General features: G+C 41.9%; 1 protein-coding gene across 7 annotated transcripts in view; it reads left to right on the forward strand.

Moving 5' to 3' along the window:
- NFAT5 (nuclear factor of activated T cells 5) overlaps positions 1-19,627 on the forward strand; it is a 162,069-nt gene that overhangs the window by 115,398 nt on the left and 27,044 nt on the right. For all 7 annotated transcript variants that reach the window (XM_043495159.1, XM_043495160.1, XM_038368777.2 and 4 more), the window contains 4 exons: positions 185-319; positions 526-578; positions 4,412-4,544; positions 13,686-13,763. In XM_043495159.1, the coding sequence (XP_043351094.1) occupies positions 185-319; positions 526-578; positions 4,412-4,544; positions 13,686-13,763 (399 nt within the window). The remainder of the gene's footprint in view (positions 1-184; positions 320-525; positions 579-4,411; positions 4,545-13,685; positions 13,764-19,627) is intronic.

Here is a 19,627-nt window from a genome sequence, read left to right on the forward strand (position 1 = left end):
TGAAATATTGGAAACAAATAGTTCCTAAGTTTCATGCTAACTTCTGTTATTTGTTGTGTAAGTACAGGCAGAGGTTTTGGAATGATTTTGATCTTTGCTTGAAATTATGTAAAAGAAAATACCTTTTTTTCAAGCACTATTAGTGTTCCTTTCTATTTTAAACTGCTTGTCTTTCCAATTGTAGCTCAACCAGCTGGTGTGCCAGAGATCCTCAAGAAAAGTCTGCACAGCTGTTCAGTGAAGGGGGAAGAGGAAGTATTTCTGATTGGCAAGAACTTTCTTAAGGGAACAAAAGTGATCTTCCAAGAGAGTGTTTCTGGTCAGTGTGAAAAATACAGGGGCTTGGGCTGAGGAAAGGAGGACATGTTTGGGTTTAAAATCCTACTACTTGGTTTTGTTCCACTTCTTAAGAGCTAATGAAGCATCAAATACTATAGCAACTCTATTGAAGACACCAAAATAATATTTTAGTTTTGTATAAATGCGCAATAAAAGTTACAATTTTTTTTTTTTACTTTAAATCAGATGAAAACTCTTGGAAAGCAGAAGCTGAAATAGACATGGAATTATTTCATCAGGTACTTACTCATACATTGTATACAAATATCTGAAAATGTTCCTGCATCATCACTCAAGACAAAAGCTTGATTCTTAGCTTTGTTCTCATTGTCTTGGCCAGTAGAGACCAGGAAGGCTTGCTCTTCACGCATAAAATGCAAAGACTATAATTAAGGAAATTGTATCTAGTATGATTTCACGTACTATGTACTGGAAAAATGATAGTTTTGTAGTGATTGTTAATGTTAAGAAAAATATTCTACTCTGAAATTCCATTTTCAGTCAGCACTACAAGTAAAGAATAATACTTAGCTAACTTTGAGGGAAAAATAAAAAAAATTAAGGAAAAACAATGTGTTTATCACATGCACAATCTATAATTTTACATACTTATTTTACTTATTACTTGACTTTTTTGTCCATGCAGTCTTCAAACCTTAATATTCCCTTAAGATAACTTTTTGCACTTAATGGAGTAATAATTTTTTAATAAAGAAAGCATCTGTCTGTCAAAATTGAGCATCTGGTTATACCTTTGCCAACTCACAAGTAGTAAGGCAGATAGTCAGTTTTAAGATTGAAAAACAGCCTAAAGAAGGTACAGAAACATGTTTAACTTAGCTGCCTTCCTTAGAAAGGGAAAATACTAAGCCCAGAGGGAGAGAGAGCAAGAAGGCAAAGCTCCATGATATAGAGAATCTCTTCTTTGGTGGGAGTTCCTTTCCACCCCAACTAGTGTGTTTATTTAAATTAAAAAAAAAAAAAAAGCTCTCATTGGGATTGTTGCTTTCCAAGGATATTTCTACGAGGTTTTCCATATCCCTTTCCCAAGGATGTTATATTCCTCACTTGGTTCCCTATCCTACTAGTCTTTTTAAAACTATTTCCATTTCTGTAAAACGGGACTACCTATGGCTCTAGGTGTGTTCAGTTTTACAATAAAGCACACAGCTCTACACACACCCTCAAATTAAAACTCTAGATAATACCCCTTCCACCAGAAGGACCTAGGGGAGAGATAACTTTGTAATGTGATCATGAAATTCACTGACTCTGGAATTAGCTGCTCTTGTTGGACTGCCAGAGTTGAGGACTTTTCGCTGAAGGTCTGTGACCACTCTCCTCTAGATTAAATTTGCGGGCCAGCAGCTTGAGCGCTCTAGCTAAACAGAAAGGCTGTGGCATTTCATAAGAAGATAAATGTTCTGAGGTAACAGTACCCAACCCACCTAGAATAAATGAAGAAGCTACTATATAAAAACCTAACTAAAGGCTCACTGAGGCAAAAGCTAAGGGGTGATTTGCGGAAGGCCCCACTGTGTGATGTGTAAACCCATTTAGAATGCAAGTGTTGTCTTATTCAGACTTGGCTGTAGGGGATTTCTAAACTGGTTTTAGAAGGAAAGAATATTATTTATTATCCCTAGCAATCTAAATAAATGTTATGGAATGATGTCTTTTGAAGTTTTAAACAGACTGATGTCAAAAACAGAATTTAAGGTACAGTTTTAGTCTGAAAATTGACAATGAAAATAGCATTATGAACGTGCAAGTTATTTCTCTTATTGACTCCAGATCAGGCTACATTTGCAAGTAAAATTAAGTGGGTTTTTTTCCCCCCTCCGAGTTTGTGGCACTGGCAATTAATCTAGGATCTGAAATTGGAACTGAATATCTTCCTTTATAGTGTGTTATAAGGAGACTAAAGGTTACATTCACCAAATTGTGCCCTTAGTGACACCAGAGCAACCCCATTGTTGTTAGTGGGTTTGCATAAATGTAAGTTGGTTTTGAAATTGGATGCTTAGCCATCATTCAGGTTTCAGAGTAGCAGCCGTGTTAGTCTGTATTCGCAAAAAGAAAAGGAGTACTTTTGGCACTTTAGAGACTAACAAATTTATTAGAGCATAAGCTTTCGTGAGCTACAGCTCACTTCATCGGATGCATCCGATGAAGTGAGCTGTAGCTCACGAAAGCTTATGCTCTAATAAATTTGTTAGCCATCATTGTGATATCTATGTGGTATAAAACACTAAATAGAAGGGGATCTTAGTAAACAATGCATGAAAATGTGTAATGACTCAAAATCTGCTCTTGCTGGCTGTGCAAGGCGAACACAAATAACTTGCACAGCTTGTAGAACAGGTTTTCTGTGTTAACACACACATAATAAGCAGAAAATACAAGGAACCTATATGTGAGTAAAATGGTGCTACTTTGCTATACTCTCTTCTCACAGTGGAACTTCACAGTTAAGCCAGTGAAGGAGACTCCTTATATAATAGTTGGTAAAAGGTTATAGTATATATAACATAGTTAAAAGGAAGGATCTAAAATTTTGCCCATGACTTTCACCTGGGGACTTACTGTGTTATCAGTGGGGGAAAAGCACTGTATTTTCTCTGTGCTCTTTGTGTCTGGCTAAATTTTTCCTTGTTTAGTGATATGTTCCCCAGTAATTGACTTAATCTTTGCACACAGTTAGGTGGCTTGTAGGCTGAATTCATATTGCAAACAGTGCTGACTGGAGCTGGTCATTTTTTTCTGTTGGTAAATTGCCCACAAACACAGTTTTTACCAGTTTCTTATTTCTAATGGTTGGACAGATAGTTTGGGAACAAAAGTTGTTCTGTGGATTGTTCATGATTGCTTCTGCTGATGTCTATTTGCTATTCACACTGTGTCATTAATTACCCACATCACCTGCTGCTTCATTTCTCTGACTGGATGACCTATGTATTTAACAGCAGTACTTTTTTGTTCATGAACTATTTGCAAATAAGTTGAGATGCTTACACATTTATTTGTTGTCTGTAATTGTTTTAATTTTTTGTGCGAATTAAAAGAGCTTTTCCAAATGGCTGCAAAAGCACCTCTGGTGTGAATACTCCAGCGAATATTTATTTGTGACGCTTTTGCTTTTTGTGGACATTCTTACAAATACTCATTCAAATGTCCTTGAATAAAAAGAATTTCAAATACTAGGGAACTGAATTGGGAGGCTTTATTTACAGGGACTTTTTTGCTGCATTCACCTAGCCCAATGCGTAATACGTTATCTTTAAAAGGTATGTGATAGAAATGACTGAAACCTTCCATGCAAAAATTACCATAAAACTCTTGTAATGCTGCAGAATAAAAGGGACTAAAGGAAAGTACAAGTGAATTCTGCAGAACAGAATTAAGCAGCCCTTTGACTCTTCTGCCCCTTGCCTTGTCTTTCAAAGTGGATGTCCTTTTATCTTTTTCATATCTTCTTTGTTTACATAACTTGCCACTACATATGAAATGGTAAATATCTTGAATTCAGGAGATGTACTGGACTCTTGTAATCAGGTTCTCTTTGCCTGAGTTGCCAGAACCTGAACCTCTGCTCATACTGAGTACAGAGGCTCTGATTCAACAAAGTACTTAAACATGTACTTAATTCTCTTTGACTTCAGTCTGATTTAAGCACATGTTTTAAAGTTAAGCACATGCTTAAGTGCTTTGCTGAATCAGGGCTGGAGTTCAAGAGTATGTGTGTGTCTTTCCCACTCTTTTCCCCCGCCCACCCCGTTTACACTATATGTTACAAATAAGCTCTGCACAGGCAGAACATTCCAGTGTCCTTTTCAGCTCAACATGGTTGTCCATTTCTTTTAAAAGAAGCACAGCTTCACTGCCTTCCCCCACTATACTCCATGCTTCTTACAGGTTTTGTTTTACTAGAATGTATTTGCTAGTGTTTGTGCTAGTCCATTTTTTAATGTGATTTGGCTTTCTTTGTATGGATAATAGTTACCTTTTAAATTGCAATTAAAATAATGAAGAAATCTTTCTAATATGAACTCTCTCTCTCTTGGCAATACAGAATCATCTTATTGTGAAGGTGCCACCATATCATGACCAGAAAATAACCTCATCTGTTTCTGTGGGGATATATGTGGTGACCAATGCTGGAAGATCACATGATGTGCAGTCATTTACATACACTCCAGATACATGTACGTAAAGTGAAGAAATGAGGGTTGGGAATGGACAAAATTGCCTGCGAGGTCTTTTCTGATCTTAATTTCTGAATATTGAAGCAGAGAGAAAGGGGCTAACTAGGGTAGCAGCTGTGTGAAGTTGGGTAATAGGCTTTTCAACAAACATACATGCTTAGCAATAATATACCATTACAGTGACATTTCTTCTTTGATAAAGTGGTACATATGGGTGCTTAAACAGCCTTCTGAAATTTCAGGGTATTCTAGGAAGAATGTTTTGAGTCACCAGCATGACAGTTCCTCTACTGGCCAAAGCACTTTGAAAGGCTCCTGGTTCCTTTCCTCAGCTGAGGACTCTTCTGTGCCCCAGACCCAATATAGGGAGGGACAGTAACACTCATGATTGCAATAAAGATGGTGGTGCGTACTGTCGAGTACTGGAAGAGCCACCCTTAGAGATGTCATGAAAGCAAATAGTCAGCTCAGCTGTCTACACCCTAAAATTCATCTCTGAACAGGAGGCTAAACACAGAATGAAGTCAAATAGCAATTGTATTAGTTGTGGTGAAAAGGCTTGCAAAGGATGAAAAGACACTACACATGGTGGACAGGTAACCATAGAGAGAAAGGGGCTTGAGGAAGAATTAGGGAGCAAATGTTTCCTCACTGCTCAAAAATAAAATAAAATATAAGGCTTTTGTTTTCTCGTAGACTGTGTAATATTTCACCAACTAACAAAATGTTTTTCTTCAGTCCCAGTAAACTTTGATCATTGCAGGTTATCAGCATTTCTCTAGTTACTTGTTATATCAATGTCGGAAATGTTAATATTCTAGGAGCTCCTCTTGTTAGCAAAATCTGCTCTGTCAAGAAATGAGGTCTGAAGGGTTAACTTCCATCCTTGTTATGGTATGTAGCGAGGGAATCCCAGCCAGATACAGGTTGCTGCTTTCACATAGTAGTATCAATTTCAGGTTTATATAAGTTCAAACAAGGAAGAACCCAAGCTGCAGGGCAAATGAAGGTACAGGTGTTTGCAGTGGAAGATATAGCAAAATAAATAGCACCAAGCATTCTGTGTAGAAAGACCAAAGTGTGCAAATCATACAAATATATTCTGTTTTTTGATGCCACAATCTCTAATACAGTAACCAGTTTGCTTCTTTAATTTAGAAATGAAAATGATACTTTACAAGTACACTGCTAATTCTTTTTATTTTTAACTTGAAAACTATTGTCTATCTTAGGCTGGGAATAAGATGTAAATTTGTTCCATGTGACTGATGCCCCATAATTCACTAATATGACCTATACATAGTGAGGCTCTTACACTGCAGAGATAAGATACGCAACTTAATAGTACTCATAGGGGATGTGATTTTATTTACATCTGTTTATGCGGGGAGGTCAAGCTATCAGGCAAGGGGATCTCCGATGTAATGGCAAAAAGGGCAATGAAAAGTTCTGCATAGCTGCAGTTGAATACATAGTGCAGAAGCATAGTCAGCATAAAACAAAGGGTGACTGGAAGAGTTGTGCAGGCTCTGTTAGCACCACTGTATGAGCCTGTGACTGTAAGGAAGTAACTCTTGAGAGGTATAGTAACAATTTCTCTTAGGCCTGGTCTACACTGGAGGTGGGGGGGTGCGGGATCGATCTAAGATATGCAACTTCAACTACGAGAATAGCATAGCTGAAGTCAACGTATCTTAGATCGACTTAGAATCACTTACTTTGCATCCTTGTGGCGCGGGATCGATGGCCGCTGTTCCCCCATTAACTCCGCTTCCGCCTCTCGCCCTGGTGGAGTTCCAGAGTTGACAGCAGAGTGGTTGGGAATCGATTTATCTTGTCTACACTAGACGCAATAAATCGATCCCCGATAGATCGATCACTACCCGCCAATCCAGCGGGTAGTGTAGACGTGGCCTCATTCTCAGACTTACACGTATTGGATCTCTTTTTCAGTGAGGCTTCAACTGCACTTTACACATGTTGCATGCACTAAGTGCAGTAATAACTGCATGCTGGTGATAGAATTTTAATGTGCAAATTCCATTTGGACAAATTTTGCAATGGACAGAAAATTGCTACCATAACACAACAGGGTTCACACAGGTGTGTGTGTACAGAAAATTGTGCCTGCATAGGGAGTGAATATGGGGCTCATTTGTTTGTTGGTATTCCCAGGCTGGTAACATAGTCTTTACATACAAAATTCCTCTGAAATGCTAGTTAATGATTTCTTAACTAGTAAACCTACACCTCTTATTTTAGTGCTATATATATTTGATCAGCTGTGTCAGTCTCATCTTCTGTTTTCTGTCTATCAGGGTGGGGGCAAGGAAAGATGTAATAAATTCAATAACATGTCATCACTAGGGATGTTCTCTTACCTCGATACATAAGGACTTTTGTGTGTCTTTCTCCATGCTCCAAAATGAGAATATAATAAGAACCTGATGTCTTGTTGTCCTATATCTCTCATTGCTATTTCTGCAGAGCAAAGGAGTTCAAGGAGAACTCTCATGAATATGGTCTATGTGAAACATTAAGATTAGAGAAATGTTGAGAGCAGCAGCTAGATATTGGAGTTGTATATTAATTGCAAATGCCTGAGAGATTATATACTGTAAACCTGTTAAAAAGACATAAAAGCTTTGCTATGGTGAAAACCTTCAGTGCAGCTATTTGTAGTCCGTAGGCTGAGATACTTTAAATAAAACTCAGTGGAGTTTGACAGTTGACTCCCTTAGGCTCCTTTGAAAGTCCCAATGCATGGTCTACCTATAGTTACTTGTATACAACATGGCTGTCAGTAGAATGGATAGATAGCTTTACATCATCTGCTTGTGAGAGAAGAGAGCTAGAAGTTTATTCCCTATATTGAATGTCTAAAGTAATTTTGGTAAAATATTAATGATCATACAAAGTTTATAATGAGCTTGTGGGGTAAAGCCTAATGTTCAGGTCTTTGGTCCAGTGACCCAAAGGGAGTTTTCTGTTCGGAGATGTACATTCATACAATATCTGTATTCAGCTCCACAAAAACTGTATTTCATACCTGTGTTGTAAAATGTGTTTACCAATATCATACTGGTATTCATGGTACTCCATCTGTTTTCATTATGGGGGAGAGAGTTCCAGGAACATTTGCATGACTCAAAGACTTTTTTCCCTTATTTTTCACTTACTTATTTGAAGATGTAATCTTGTCAGGAGATATAAGTGAACATTTTTCTCCTGAATTTATCCTGATTGTTTCTGGCCTCCAGTGATAGAAGTGAATTACTGAATGATTGTTAAACTGGTGTATTTTATAAGGACCAATTTGACCTGGAAATATGTAACTAATATGTGTTGTGTATTTTGTATGGGTTCTTTTTTGAGTGCCTATACACATAGAATCATAGGACTGTCTACTACACTCATGGAAGGACTGAGTATTGTCTAGACCCTCCCTGACAGGTGTTTTATCTAACCTGCGCTTTTAAAAATCTCAACTGATAGAGATTCCATAATCTCCATAGGTAATTTATTACAGTGCTTAACCACCCTGACAGGACATTTTTCCTAATGTTCAACCTAAAGTGCCTTTGCTGCAATTTAAGACCATATACCCTTATATAGTGCACTGAAGTTCATATTCTTTTGGCCAGCAGTATTTGCTGGGGGCCGCATCTGCACCCTATGTGTCCTCCTACCTCCAACTGAGGGCATAAAGGGCACAGTGACTCCAGCTGCCCCAGTTTCTTCTCCCCTGCCAGGAAGCCGTGTGATGTCTGAGCTTCTTCACTCACTGTACAGTTTATCCATTGTTTGTATATGACTGTAAATAGATAGGTACATAGCAGTTAGTTGGTAATTAGTGTTAAGACATGTCTACACCATGAGCACTACAGCAATGTGCCAAAAGGGGGGTTTCACAGTGTGTGCCATGGAGTCTAGGTATTCCGGTCAGTATGCATCTAAGAGGGAGTTTCATTACCCTAGACTAGTGGCTCTCAACCTTTCCAGACTGCTGTGCCAGCAGTGCCCCTCTGCCATGTACATTGGCCAAACCGGACAGTCTCTATGCAAAAGAATAAATGGACACAAATCAGAAATCAGGAATTATAACATTCAAAAACGAGTCGGAGAACACTTCAGCCTCCCTGGACACTCAATTACAGACCTAAAAGTGGCAATTCTTCAACAAAAAAACTTCAAAAACAGACTCCAACGAGAAACTGCAGAACTGGAATTAATTTGCAAACTGGACACAATCAAATTAGGCTTGAATAAAGACTGGGAGTGAATGGGTCATTACACAAACTAAAAACTATTTCCCCATGCTAATTTTCCCCCTATTGTTACTCACACCTTCTTGTCAACTGTTTGAAATGGGCCATTCTGATTATCACTACAAAAGGGGTTTTTTTCTCCTGCTGATAATAGCCCACCTTAATTGATTTGTCTTGTTAGAGTTGGTATGGCAACCCCCATCTTTTCATGTTCTGTGTGTGTGTGTGTCTTCCTACTGTATTTTCCACTGCATGCATCTGATGAAGTGGGTTTTAGCCCACGAAAGCTTATGCTCAAATAAATTAGTTAGTCTTAAGGTGCCAAAAGTACTCCTTATTCTTCTAGGAAAGATAGTACTCCCTGATAGCTCTCCTTTTCTCCCCAGCCACCTGCTCCTTGTGCATACCAGTATCCTTGGTTCTGTTAGGCTCAATGAAGGATACATCAGTGTAGAACACCATTGTTTGCATCCATCGCAATCCAGGGCTAGATCCCCTTTACCATCATCTCTTGGGGTGGCAGGGGTTACAACCAGCCTGTTCTGCTTCACTGCCAGCTGAACAGTCTGCTCAAGGCTCTGATGAGGAGTTACAAGTAGAGGACTACCCTATCCTGGCTCCCCTCTCATCCTCATCATCATCATCTGTCTGTGATATCTTCATCATCTACCTCAACCCCAGATGACTTTCAAGACATTCCAGGACTTGCAGCGCAGAATACGTGACACATTGGAGATTCCAGCTGAGGTGGTCCAGGAAAAATCATGCACAATCCTTTCATCTTGCAATGCCCATCAACAAGGGCCTTTTATAGTCAGCTAAATTGCTCTGGCAGATACCTGCTTATTTGGCACCAACATCAAAAAGAACAGATTGTTGCTCAAGTGCCTTCCCAGGGCTTTGAGCAATTTTATAGACATTTCACACGAGTGTCATTGGTTATTACAGCAGTGAATGAGTGGTCGAGGCAAAATCAAGAGAAAGCAACACCAAGAGACAAGGAACCCAAGAAATTAGATATATTTGCCTGGAAAATGTATCCTATATACAGTCCCCAGATGAGAATCACCAATTACCAGGCCCTGTTGATGAAGTATGGTTATTTGAATTGGGATTCCATACTCAAATTTGCAGACAAGCTTCCCCAGGGTAAGAGTAGTTTAAGTCCTTGATAGCCAAAGGTCAGCTTTTAGTGTGTACATTCCTCCAGGCAGCTCTTGGTACTGTGGATATGGCTTTTAGATCCATGACTACCTCAGTTGCTACTAGGAGATGTGCCCCAGTCATCAGTGACCCCTAAAGAGTTAAAACTGAGGCTTTTCCTTTTGAGGGATGTGAACCTTTCAGTATAAAAACAGACAAAACTTCGCACTCTCTGAAGGACTTTCTGGCCACGCTGAGTTCTTTAGGAGTCCAGACTGCTGCATGAAAGTGGAAGCTCTATGAGCCTCAACAACAGTAAAGGAAATCATTCTATACCCAATTTAGGCAACCTGAATCCCTCAGAAAGCATGAAATATTCCACACGAGGAAGTCATCTGCATGCACTACCATGTCTGTGCTTCAGCATTCATCATCATTAAAGCAGTAGATTTGACTTTTGGTCAGGAGTAATGTACAAATTCTGTTGGCTTTTCCTATTTGTTCCCTTCATTTTAGGGATCATATATTTCATGTTCTTGGGGTCTGGAGCAATGTACCCTCTAATATTTTACATCCATGTACAGAATTAATTTTGTTATCTGAACCAATATGGAGGTGGTGTGTGGCGGGAGTGGGGCCCACGGGTTCGGAGTGTGGGAGGGGATTCAGAGCTGGGGCAGAGGGTTGGAGTGTGGGGGGTGAGGGCTCTGGCTGGGGGTGCAGGCTCTGGGGTGGGACTGGGGATGAAGGGTTTGGGTTCTGGGAGGGGACTCAGGGCCAGAGAGTTGAGGTGTAGGGGGTGAGGGCTCTGGGGTGGGGCCAGGGATTGCGGGTTTGGGGTGCAGGCTGCCCCAGGGCTGTGACGGGGAGAGAAGACTCCCCCCAGCCCTCTCTCGCCACAGCAGCCCGGGGTTGGGGGAGATGCACCTCTCTCTGGCCTCGGCAGCACTGGGGCTGGGGGAGAGGCACCTCTCCTTGTCTGCGCAGCCCTTGATAGCCTGCTGCGCAGCCATGCAGCTTAGAGGGAATTTAGCTCTGGAGCATCATCACTATGGATGATTGGATCCTGGAAATCCTGTAGTGAGGCTATTCCATCCAGTTACAGATCCTCCCTAACTTCCCACACACACACCTTCCCCATCCTTTTCAGGGACCCCCTCACATGAACATGTCATATTGCGAGGTACAATCACTTCTCAATCTTAGAGAAGTTGAAGAATTTCCTCTAAAACACAAGGGGAAGGGATTTTGCTTTCATGACTTTGATTCCCCAAAAGAAATGGGCTGGCGCCCTATTCTAGATCTGAGACAACTGAACACCTTAATTTGCAAGCTTAAGTTCAGGATGGTAGCTCTGGCTTTTATTATTCCAACCCTAGATCTACGCAACTTTGTATGCAGCTCTCAACCTTCAGGTTGCTTATTTACCTATAGCACTTCCTGCAGGTATGATGGATGAAGTCCCACTACCAGTACAGGGTGCTACTATTCAGTCTATTGACAGCACGGAGAATATTCATGAAATATCTGGCTTATGTCAAGAAACAAGGAGTTCAGATTCATCCATGTTTACATGACTGGCTCATTTGCAGGAAGTCGTATCAACAGGTAACTGACTCTGCAACTCCTTGCCTTCCTGAGACTAAGTAATCAGAGAAGTCAGTACGAACTCCTACTCAAAAGTTGTTATAGGTGTGGTTTTGGATTCCAGCAACGGCCCATTTGTTCCAACAAGGATTCTAAGATATGGTAGATCTATCCACCCACCTACAAATTAATCCCAAAACCAGTGTAAGAATTTTTCTGACTTTTGGGACACGCAACCTCCTACACATACATAGGTGAGCTTGCCAGACTTCATCACCTTTGCATACAAGGGTGGTTGAAGTCTGAATATCCGACAAGCAGTTTTGGATATGTCAGTGCACGTTCCCCCAGAAATCCTCTTGTCATTAGGCTGGTGGAAAGACTCTCAAAGTTTGTAAGTGTCCTCTCCACAATTACCATCAAAGACATTGGTGATAGATGCCTTCACATTGGGGTGGGAAGTCCACATAGACAATCTTCAGATGGGGCATATGGACACCTCAGGAAGCCTGGCTTCACATAAATATCTTGTAGCTAAGGGCTATTCATCGGGCATGCACGATTTTCCTCTGAGTTCTAAAAGGTTGAATAAGTCAATTCCTGACAGACAACACTTCAGTAATGTTTTATATAAACAAACATGGGGGAGCAGATTCTTTGTCATGAATCTGTACATCTATGGAATTTCTGTATGTGTCTGACAGAAATACTTACCAGGATTACAGAATATGCTGTCAGATCTCAGCAGACTATTTGCAAGTGCCCATGAATGGTCAGTGAAGGACACTAAAATCCAAGACATTCCTTAAGTGGGGTCATCCACTCGTAGACCTCTTTGCCACCAAAGAAAACAAGTGTCAAAAGTTCTGCTCCAGAGGACCACCAAGTCTGGCATACCTGTCTGATACATTTCTGATCCCCTGCTCCCGGGGATTGATGTATGGTTACCTTCCAATTCTGTTGATCCCAAAAGTTTTTGTGAAGCTCAGGCAGGATTCAGCCAGAATAGTCATGGCAGTTCAGGCATAGCTGAGGCAATTCTGGTTCTCGGACCAGAAGAATATCTCCATCCAACCTCCAGTGCAATTGCCTCCCCAGCCAAATGTGGTATCTCAGAGATGGACAGATCCTAGTATAAAGAAAAGGAGTACTTGTGGCACCTTAGAGACTAACAATTTAATTTAATAAAATAAATAAATTTGTTAGTCTCTAAGGTGCCACAAGTACTCCTTTTCTTTTTGCGAATACAGACTAACACGGCTGCTACTCTGGAACAGGTCCTAGTATGCATCTCAACTTTCTGCTCATCAGTTCATGTGTATTTCACATTTTTCACACCATACAGTTGCTACATTTTTTTTAAAAGTCTTATGAGGGTATGTCACATGGTGACATTGACACTTTAAGTGAGAGCAGGGCCAGTGCACCTGTGACTGGTCCACTAACCCCAGCTGACCTTTTAAAAGAGGGCACCTGGTCTGAGAGAGAGAGAGACTTGGTGAGTGGGAGTGTGAAGCACAATCAGGACGAGGTAGAGAAAAATTAGAGAGACATGTAGGTAGCTGTGTGGTGTTCGATGCATATGTTTATTCAGCATAACTACACAGTGGAAGCGTCAAGATCTGAGGCTCATTTTGGTAGGGCTTTCTTGGAATAATTTTTTTAGGTAGATTCTTCGCACCCACCTCCTTTGTCATCTAGGTTATTGATTGAGTCTCCAATAGTGGAATATATATGGACAAGCACTCAAAGAAGAAACAATTATTTACCAAACTGTAACTTTGGCTCTTTGAGATGTGTTGTCCATATCTATTCCATAACCTGCCCTCTTTCCGTGCTACCAAGGAGACAGAAGAGTTATGGGTTCTATATTGGTGAAGGAATGGAGAGGTAATTGGGGTAGCCTGCCCTTTATGCCTTCAATTAGAGGCAGTAAGATACTCAGGGTGCCAGTATGGCCTGCAATGGACATCAATGGCCAAAAGAATCTGAACTCAAGTGCATTGAGAACTTGTACACCAAAAGTGGAATATATATGGGTAAAACCTCTTGAAGAACCACAGTTACTGTAAAGTAAGTTGCCATTTCTTGTGAGAATGCTTTCAACATACCTGACATTCAGCAATGTCTTTTGTCTCAACAGCTGGTACTCTGAATATTAATGTGAAGAAAGAAATCTCCAGCCCAGCACAGCCTTGTTCTTTTGAAGAGGCTATAAAAGGTACTAAATTGATTCTTATCAATGTTGTTAATGAGTGAGCTATAACTTCCTCCATCATTCCTGTCCAGATTGTACACTGAAGGAGCTAGGCGTCCCATAGAAATAGTTTGTGATTATATCATTAGATTGTATGCATATAACTTTTTTTCTTTTCTGACTTTGAAGACTTCACCTTACAACTACAGTGTTTTTATATATATAAATAAACACAGATTAGTATAGAGCAAAAACCATTCAGAAGTTTTAAAAAATCCATCTGGACTCTTCCTTTAGATGGCCCTGTGTTCCACTCTTTCTTTAATAGGCTTCCAAGGGATGAGGGTGAGAGAAAATGAAGTTTCTGTCACTTATACGCTTAACATGGGAATTATTACAGGGAATTTAGAAAATATAAGAGAATTAATTTATGCAAGATAAAGTTTAAAAGACTAAAGCCTGGTCTACACTACAGGGTTTGGTCAAATTTAGCCATGTTAGGTCTATTTTAAAATGAATGCGTCCATACAGCCAACCCCATTCTGTCTATTTAAAGGGCTCTTAAAATCAGCTTCTGTACTTCTCCCCGGTGAGGAGAGTAGCTGGGTCGAATTTGGGGTAGTGCAGACACAAATCGACAATATTGGCCTCTGGGAGCTATCCTAGAGTGCTCCATTGTGACTGCTCTGGACAGCACTTTGAACTCTGATGCACTAGCCAGGTACACAGGAAAAGCCCTGGGAACTTTTGAATTTCATTTCCATTTTTGGTCAGCGTGGCAAACTCAGCAGCACAGGTGACCATGCAGTCCCCCCAGAATTGCAAACAAGCTGCAGCATGGACTGAAAGGGAGACACTGGATCTGATTGCTATATGGGGAGAAGCATCTGTGCAGGCAGAACTCCAATCAAAAAGAAGAAATGCAAATATATTTGCCAAAATGTCACAGGGCATATTGGAGAGAGGCTACAACAGAGACACACAGCAATGCCACATGAAAGTTAAGGAGCTGAGGCAAGCCTACCAAAAGACAAAGGAGACAAACGGTCACTCCGGGTCAGAGCCCCATACATGCCGCTTCTATGATCAGCTGCATGCCATTATAGGAGGGGACCCTACCACTACCCCACCACTGTCCATGGACACCTGCAAGGGGGGAGTCTCATGCAACAGGGAGGAGGATTTTGTGGATGAGGAGGAGGAGGAGAATGCACAGCAGGCAAGGGGTGAATCCATTCTTCCTGGCAGCCAGGACTTTTTCATCACGCTGGAGCCAATACCCTCCGAAGGCAGGATCCCCAACCCTGAAGCTGGAGAAGGCACCTCTGGTGAGTGCACGTTTGTAACTACAGTACAGAGTTTAAAAGCCATAGTTTTTAATGTTTGATTTGCCCTGAAGAATTGGGATGCATTCACGGCCAGTATAGCTATTGGAAAAGTCTGTTCACATGTCTGGGGATGGAGTGGGAATCCTCCAGGGACATCTCCATGAAGCTCTCCTGGAGGTACTCTGAAAATATCCTGGAATCATTGCAGCACAAAGCATGGCAGCGAATGGTCCTGTGTTTTGGTCGCATTCAAGCAACATTTGGTCTATGTCTTTCTGTGTTAGCCTCAGGAGAGTGATATCATTCATGGTCACCTAGTTAAAACAGGGGAATTTTTGTAAGGGAACAGTAAAAGGACCCCGTTCAGGCTTGGCTGTTTGTGCTTGGCTAAAAGGGATCATCCCGGAGAATAGCCACGCGGTGGAGTGCGGGGAGGTGTGTGCTGACATCCACCTGAAAACCGCAGCCCCTCCTTTTAAATGTGAAACCCAACGCATTGCTTGCTATAGGAAAGGATGGCACTGCAGTTTGAAATCATTCCCACCTGTTATGTGTAAGAAGCCAACCCCCCGTACCCTTTGACTTACCGTGGCTGCATGGAAACCGAATTCTGTTGCCCAGCTGTTTGTGATGTGTCACCATACCGGCAGGCGCTCAATATAAAAGGCAAAATGCGACCTTGTACCTAAAGCACATGTGCTGTCTGCTGTGAATTGCTTGATTCACTGTGCAAGAGTCTCCCTTTTTTTCTCAGAACTGTATCATCTTAAATTTTATTCTCCCTTTTTACCTCCCCCCAGGTGCAACTGTTTCTAGGCTCCCCCATCATCTCCGTCCCTGAAGTTATCGCAGATTAGAAGGCAAAAAAAACACACTTGCAATGACATGTTTTCCGAGCTTATGCAATCCTTCCGCACTGATAGGGCACAGCTGAATGCATGGAGGCATTCAGTGTTAGAGGCTAGGAAAGCATTAAGTGAGCGTGAAGAACAGAGGCAGGAGGCGATGCTAAGGCTAATGTGGGAGCAAACCAACATGATGAAGCATCTGGTGCAGCTTAGGAAAGCCAACAAGAGCACACACCTGCGCTGCATCCATTGTACAACCGCCTGACCTCCTCCCCAAGTTCCATATCCTCCTCACGCAGATGCCCAAGAACGTGGCGGGGGGGATGCTCCAGGCACCCAGCCACTCCACTCCAGAGGATGGCCCAAGCAACAGAAGGCTGTCATTCAAAAAGTTTGATTTGTAGTGTGGCTACAATAAGCAATGTGGCCTTATCCTTCCATCCTCCCCCACCCCACCCCATCCGGGCTACCTTATCAGTTATCTCCCTTTTATTTAATTAATAAAGAATGAATGCATGGTTTTAAAACAATAGTAACTTTATTTCAAAGTGGGGAGGGTGATTGGCTTACAGGGAATTAAAATTAACAAAGGGAGCTGGTTTGCATCAAGCAGAAATACACACAACTGTCACACCAAAGCCTGGCCAGTCATGAAACTGGTTTTCAAAGCCTCTCTGATGTGCAGCGCGCCTTGCTGTGCTCTTCTAATCGCCCTGGTGTCTGGCTGCTCAAAATCGGACGCCAGGCAATTTGCCTCAACCTCCCACTTCACCATAAACGTCTCCCCCTTACTCTCTCAGATATTATGGAACACACAGCAAGCAGCAATAATAATGGGAATGTTGGTTGTGCTGAGGTCTAACCTAATCAGCAAACAGCTCCAGCGAGCTTTTAAACGTCCAAAGGCACTACCACCATTCTGCATTTGCTCAGCCTATAGTTGAACTGCTCCTTACTACTGTCCAGGCTGCCTGTGTATGGCTTCATGAACCATGGGAACAAGGACTAGGCTGGGTCCCCAAGGATAACTATTGGCATTTCAGCATCCCCAATGGTAATTTTCTGGTCTGGGAAGTAAGTCCCTTCTCGCAGCTGCTCAAACAGCCTGGAGTTCCTAAAGATGCAAGCGTCGTGCACCTTTCCCGGCCATCCCACACTGATGGCGGTGAAACATCCCTTGTGATCCACCTGTGCTTGCAGCACCATTGAGAAGTACCCCCTGTGGTTTACGTACTGGTTGGCAAGGTGGTCTGGTGCCAAGATAGGGATATGCGTTCCGTCTATCACCCCACCACAGTTAGGGAAACCCATTGCAGCAAAGCCATCCACTATGACCTGCACATTTCCCAGAGTCACTACCCTTGGTAACAGAACATCAATGATTGCATTGGCTACTTGGATCGCAGCAGCCCCCACAGTAGATTTGCCCACTCCAAATTGATTTCCGACTGACCGGTAGCAGTCCGGTGTAGCAAGCTTCCACAGGGCTATCGCCACTCGCTTCTCAACTATCAGGGCAGCTTGGTAATCTTGGTATTCCTGCGCTTCAGGGCGGGGGAAAGCAACTCACAGAGCTCCAGGAAAGTGGCCTTACGCATGCAAAAATTTTGCAGCCACTGTGAATCATCCCATACCTGCAATACTATGTGGTCCCTCCAGTCTGTGCTTGTTTGCCGGGCCCAGAATTGGCGTTCCACTGTATCAACCCACCCCACTGCCACCATGATGTCCCAATTGTCACAGCCCATGCTTTCAGGAACGTCTTTGTCTATGTCCTCATCAAAATTGTCCTCACGCTGGCGTCTCTTAGCCCGGTTCTGGATATACTTCAGGATAATGTGCAAGATGTTTACAATGCTCACAACAGCAGCAGTGAGCTGAGCGGGCTCCATACTTGCCGCACTTGCGTCTGTAGGAGAGCAGAGTTGCAGCGGAAGTGGTGGATGATGATGGACGCCACAAGAATAGATATTTATACAGAACGATGAGAGGACCTGCGAGGTGGATTCATGACACCAGGAGAGCAGAGTTGCAGCAGAAGCGGTGGATGACGACAACATGGAGAAATTTGCTATTGAGACTGAGCTCATTTACAAGAGCAAGAGAGCAGAGTGGCAGCGGAAGCAGTGGATGATGACTGTTAGCAGTCATACTGCATCGTCTGCTGACAGCAGCACCCTGGACACAACGGCAGCGGTGACAGTGAGCTGAGCTGAGTGGGCTCCATGCTTGCTGTGGTATGGCGTCTGCATGGAAAAAAGACTTGAAACGATTGTCTGCCGTTGCTTTCACGGAGGGAGGGGTGACTGACAACATGTACCCAAAACCACCCGCAACAATGTTTTTGCCCCATCAGGCATTGGGAGCTTAACCCAGTATTCCAATGGGCGACTTACTGCGGGAACTGTGCGATAGTTACCCACAGTGCACCGCTCCATAAGTCGATGCTAGCCACGGTAGTGAAGACACACTCCGCCGACTTAATGCGTTTAGTGTGGACATATGCAATCGACTGTAAAATCGACTTCTACAAATCGACTTCTATAAAATTGACCTAATTTCATAGTGTAGACATACGTAAGAAGAACTAGGTTTAACATCAATCCTCTCTTAATGTTCTAGCTTTGAATGTTACCTTGGGGCTGAAGTTACATAGTGACCATATTGTAAGCTGAGTGGGGGCTGTTCTGTAGTGGCCTAGCAGAGCTTTTATATCTGGTTTCACTGGGGAAGTTGAGAATACTTATTATTTCTAATATTCTTCACTCATTCCCTCCAATGTCTGTTGTGTGATTAATACTGCTTAATTGGGACGTTTGCTTCACTTGGCTCACGAGATACAACTGCAAAATTCCCCAGTTTTGAAGTGGGAGGTGTATTTAAATTGTACGAATTGGAACATAGTAAAGTGGGGGGGACATTTCTTATTCATTTATTAAAACTGGTGTGCCAAGGTTAATGGAAATTTCCGTAACCTGCTCTGATGAAGACAGTTTGAAAGGAGAGCAGATTAAACAATGTGATCACAAGTTTGATAGGAATTCATAGCTCCAGGTTAAAATTACAAAGCTGATATTTAAAGTTAATAGTTTTACATTTGAGCCTTGGCAGTTGATGTGCCTAGAAACCAAATGGACCCTTTTGACCAATCAGCAAGGATAGAACAATATGTAATGGGGTTTAAACTTGCAGGGAAAATGTAGGGAAAGACTTTGAAGAACCTTTTGACAATCAGGATCTGATTGAAAATTTGAAAGTGGAAGGCAGCTTGGCTGAAAATGATCATGAAACGGTAGAGTTCATGATTCTAAGGAATAATAGGAAGGAAAACTGAATACAGACAGTGGACTTAAAGAAGGCAGGCTTTAGCAAACTCAGGGCATTGGTAGGTAAGATCCCGTGAGAAGCAATTCTAAGGGGAAAAAAGAGTTCAAGAGAGTTGGCAGTTTTTTAAAGAGACACTATTAAGGGCACAAGAGCAAACTATCCTACTGCATTGGAAAGATAAGAATTATGGCAAGAGACCACCCTGGCTTAACCAGGAGATCGTCAACAACATTGAAACTCAGGGTCATACAAAAAGTGGAAACTAGGTCAAATTATGAAGGTTGAATACAAAAAAGCAACGCAAGCATGCAGTAACAAAATGAGAAAGGTCAAGGCAAAAATTAGATTAAACTAGTTAGGAATGTAAAGGGTAATAAGAAAATAT

The sequence above is a fragment of the Dermochelys coriacea genome, chromosome 12 (assembly GCF_009764565.3).
Source record: "Dermochelys coriacea isolate rDerCor1 chromosome 12, rDerCor1.pri.v4, whole genome shotgun sequence".
NCBI lineage: Eukaryota > Metazoa > Chordata > Testudines > Dermochelyidae > Dermochelys > Dermochelys coriacea.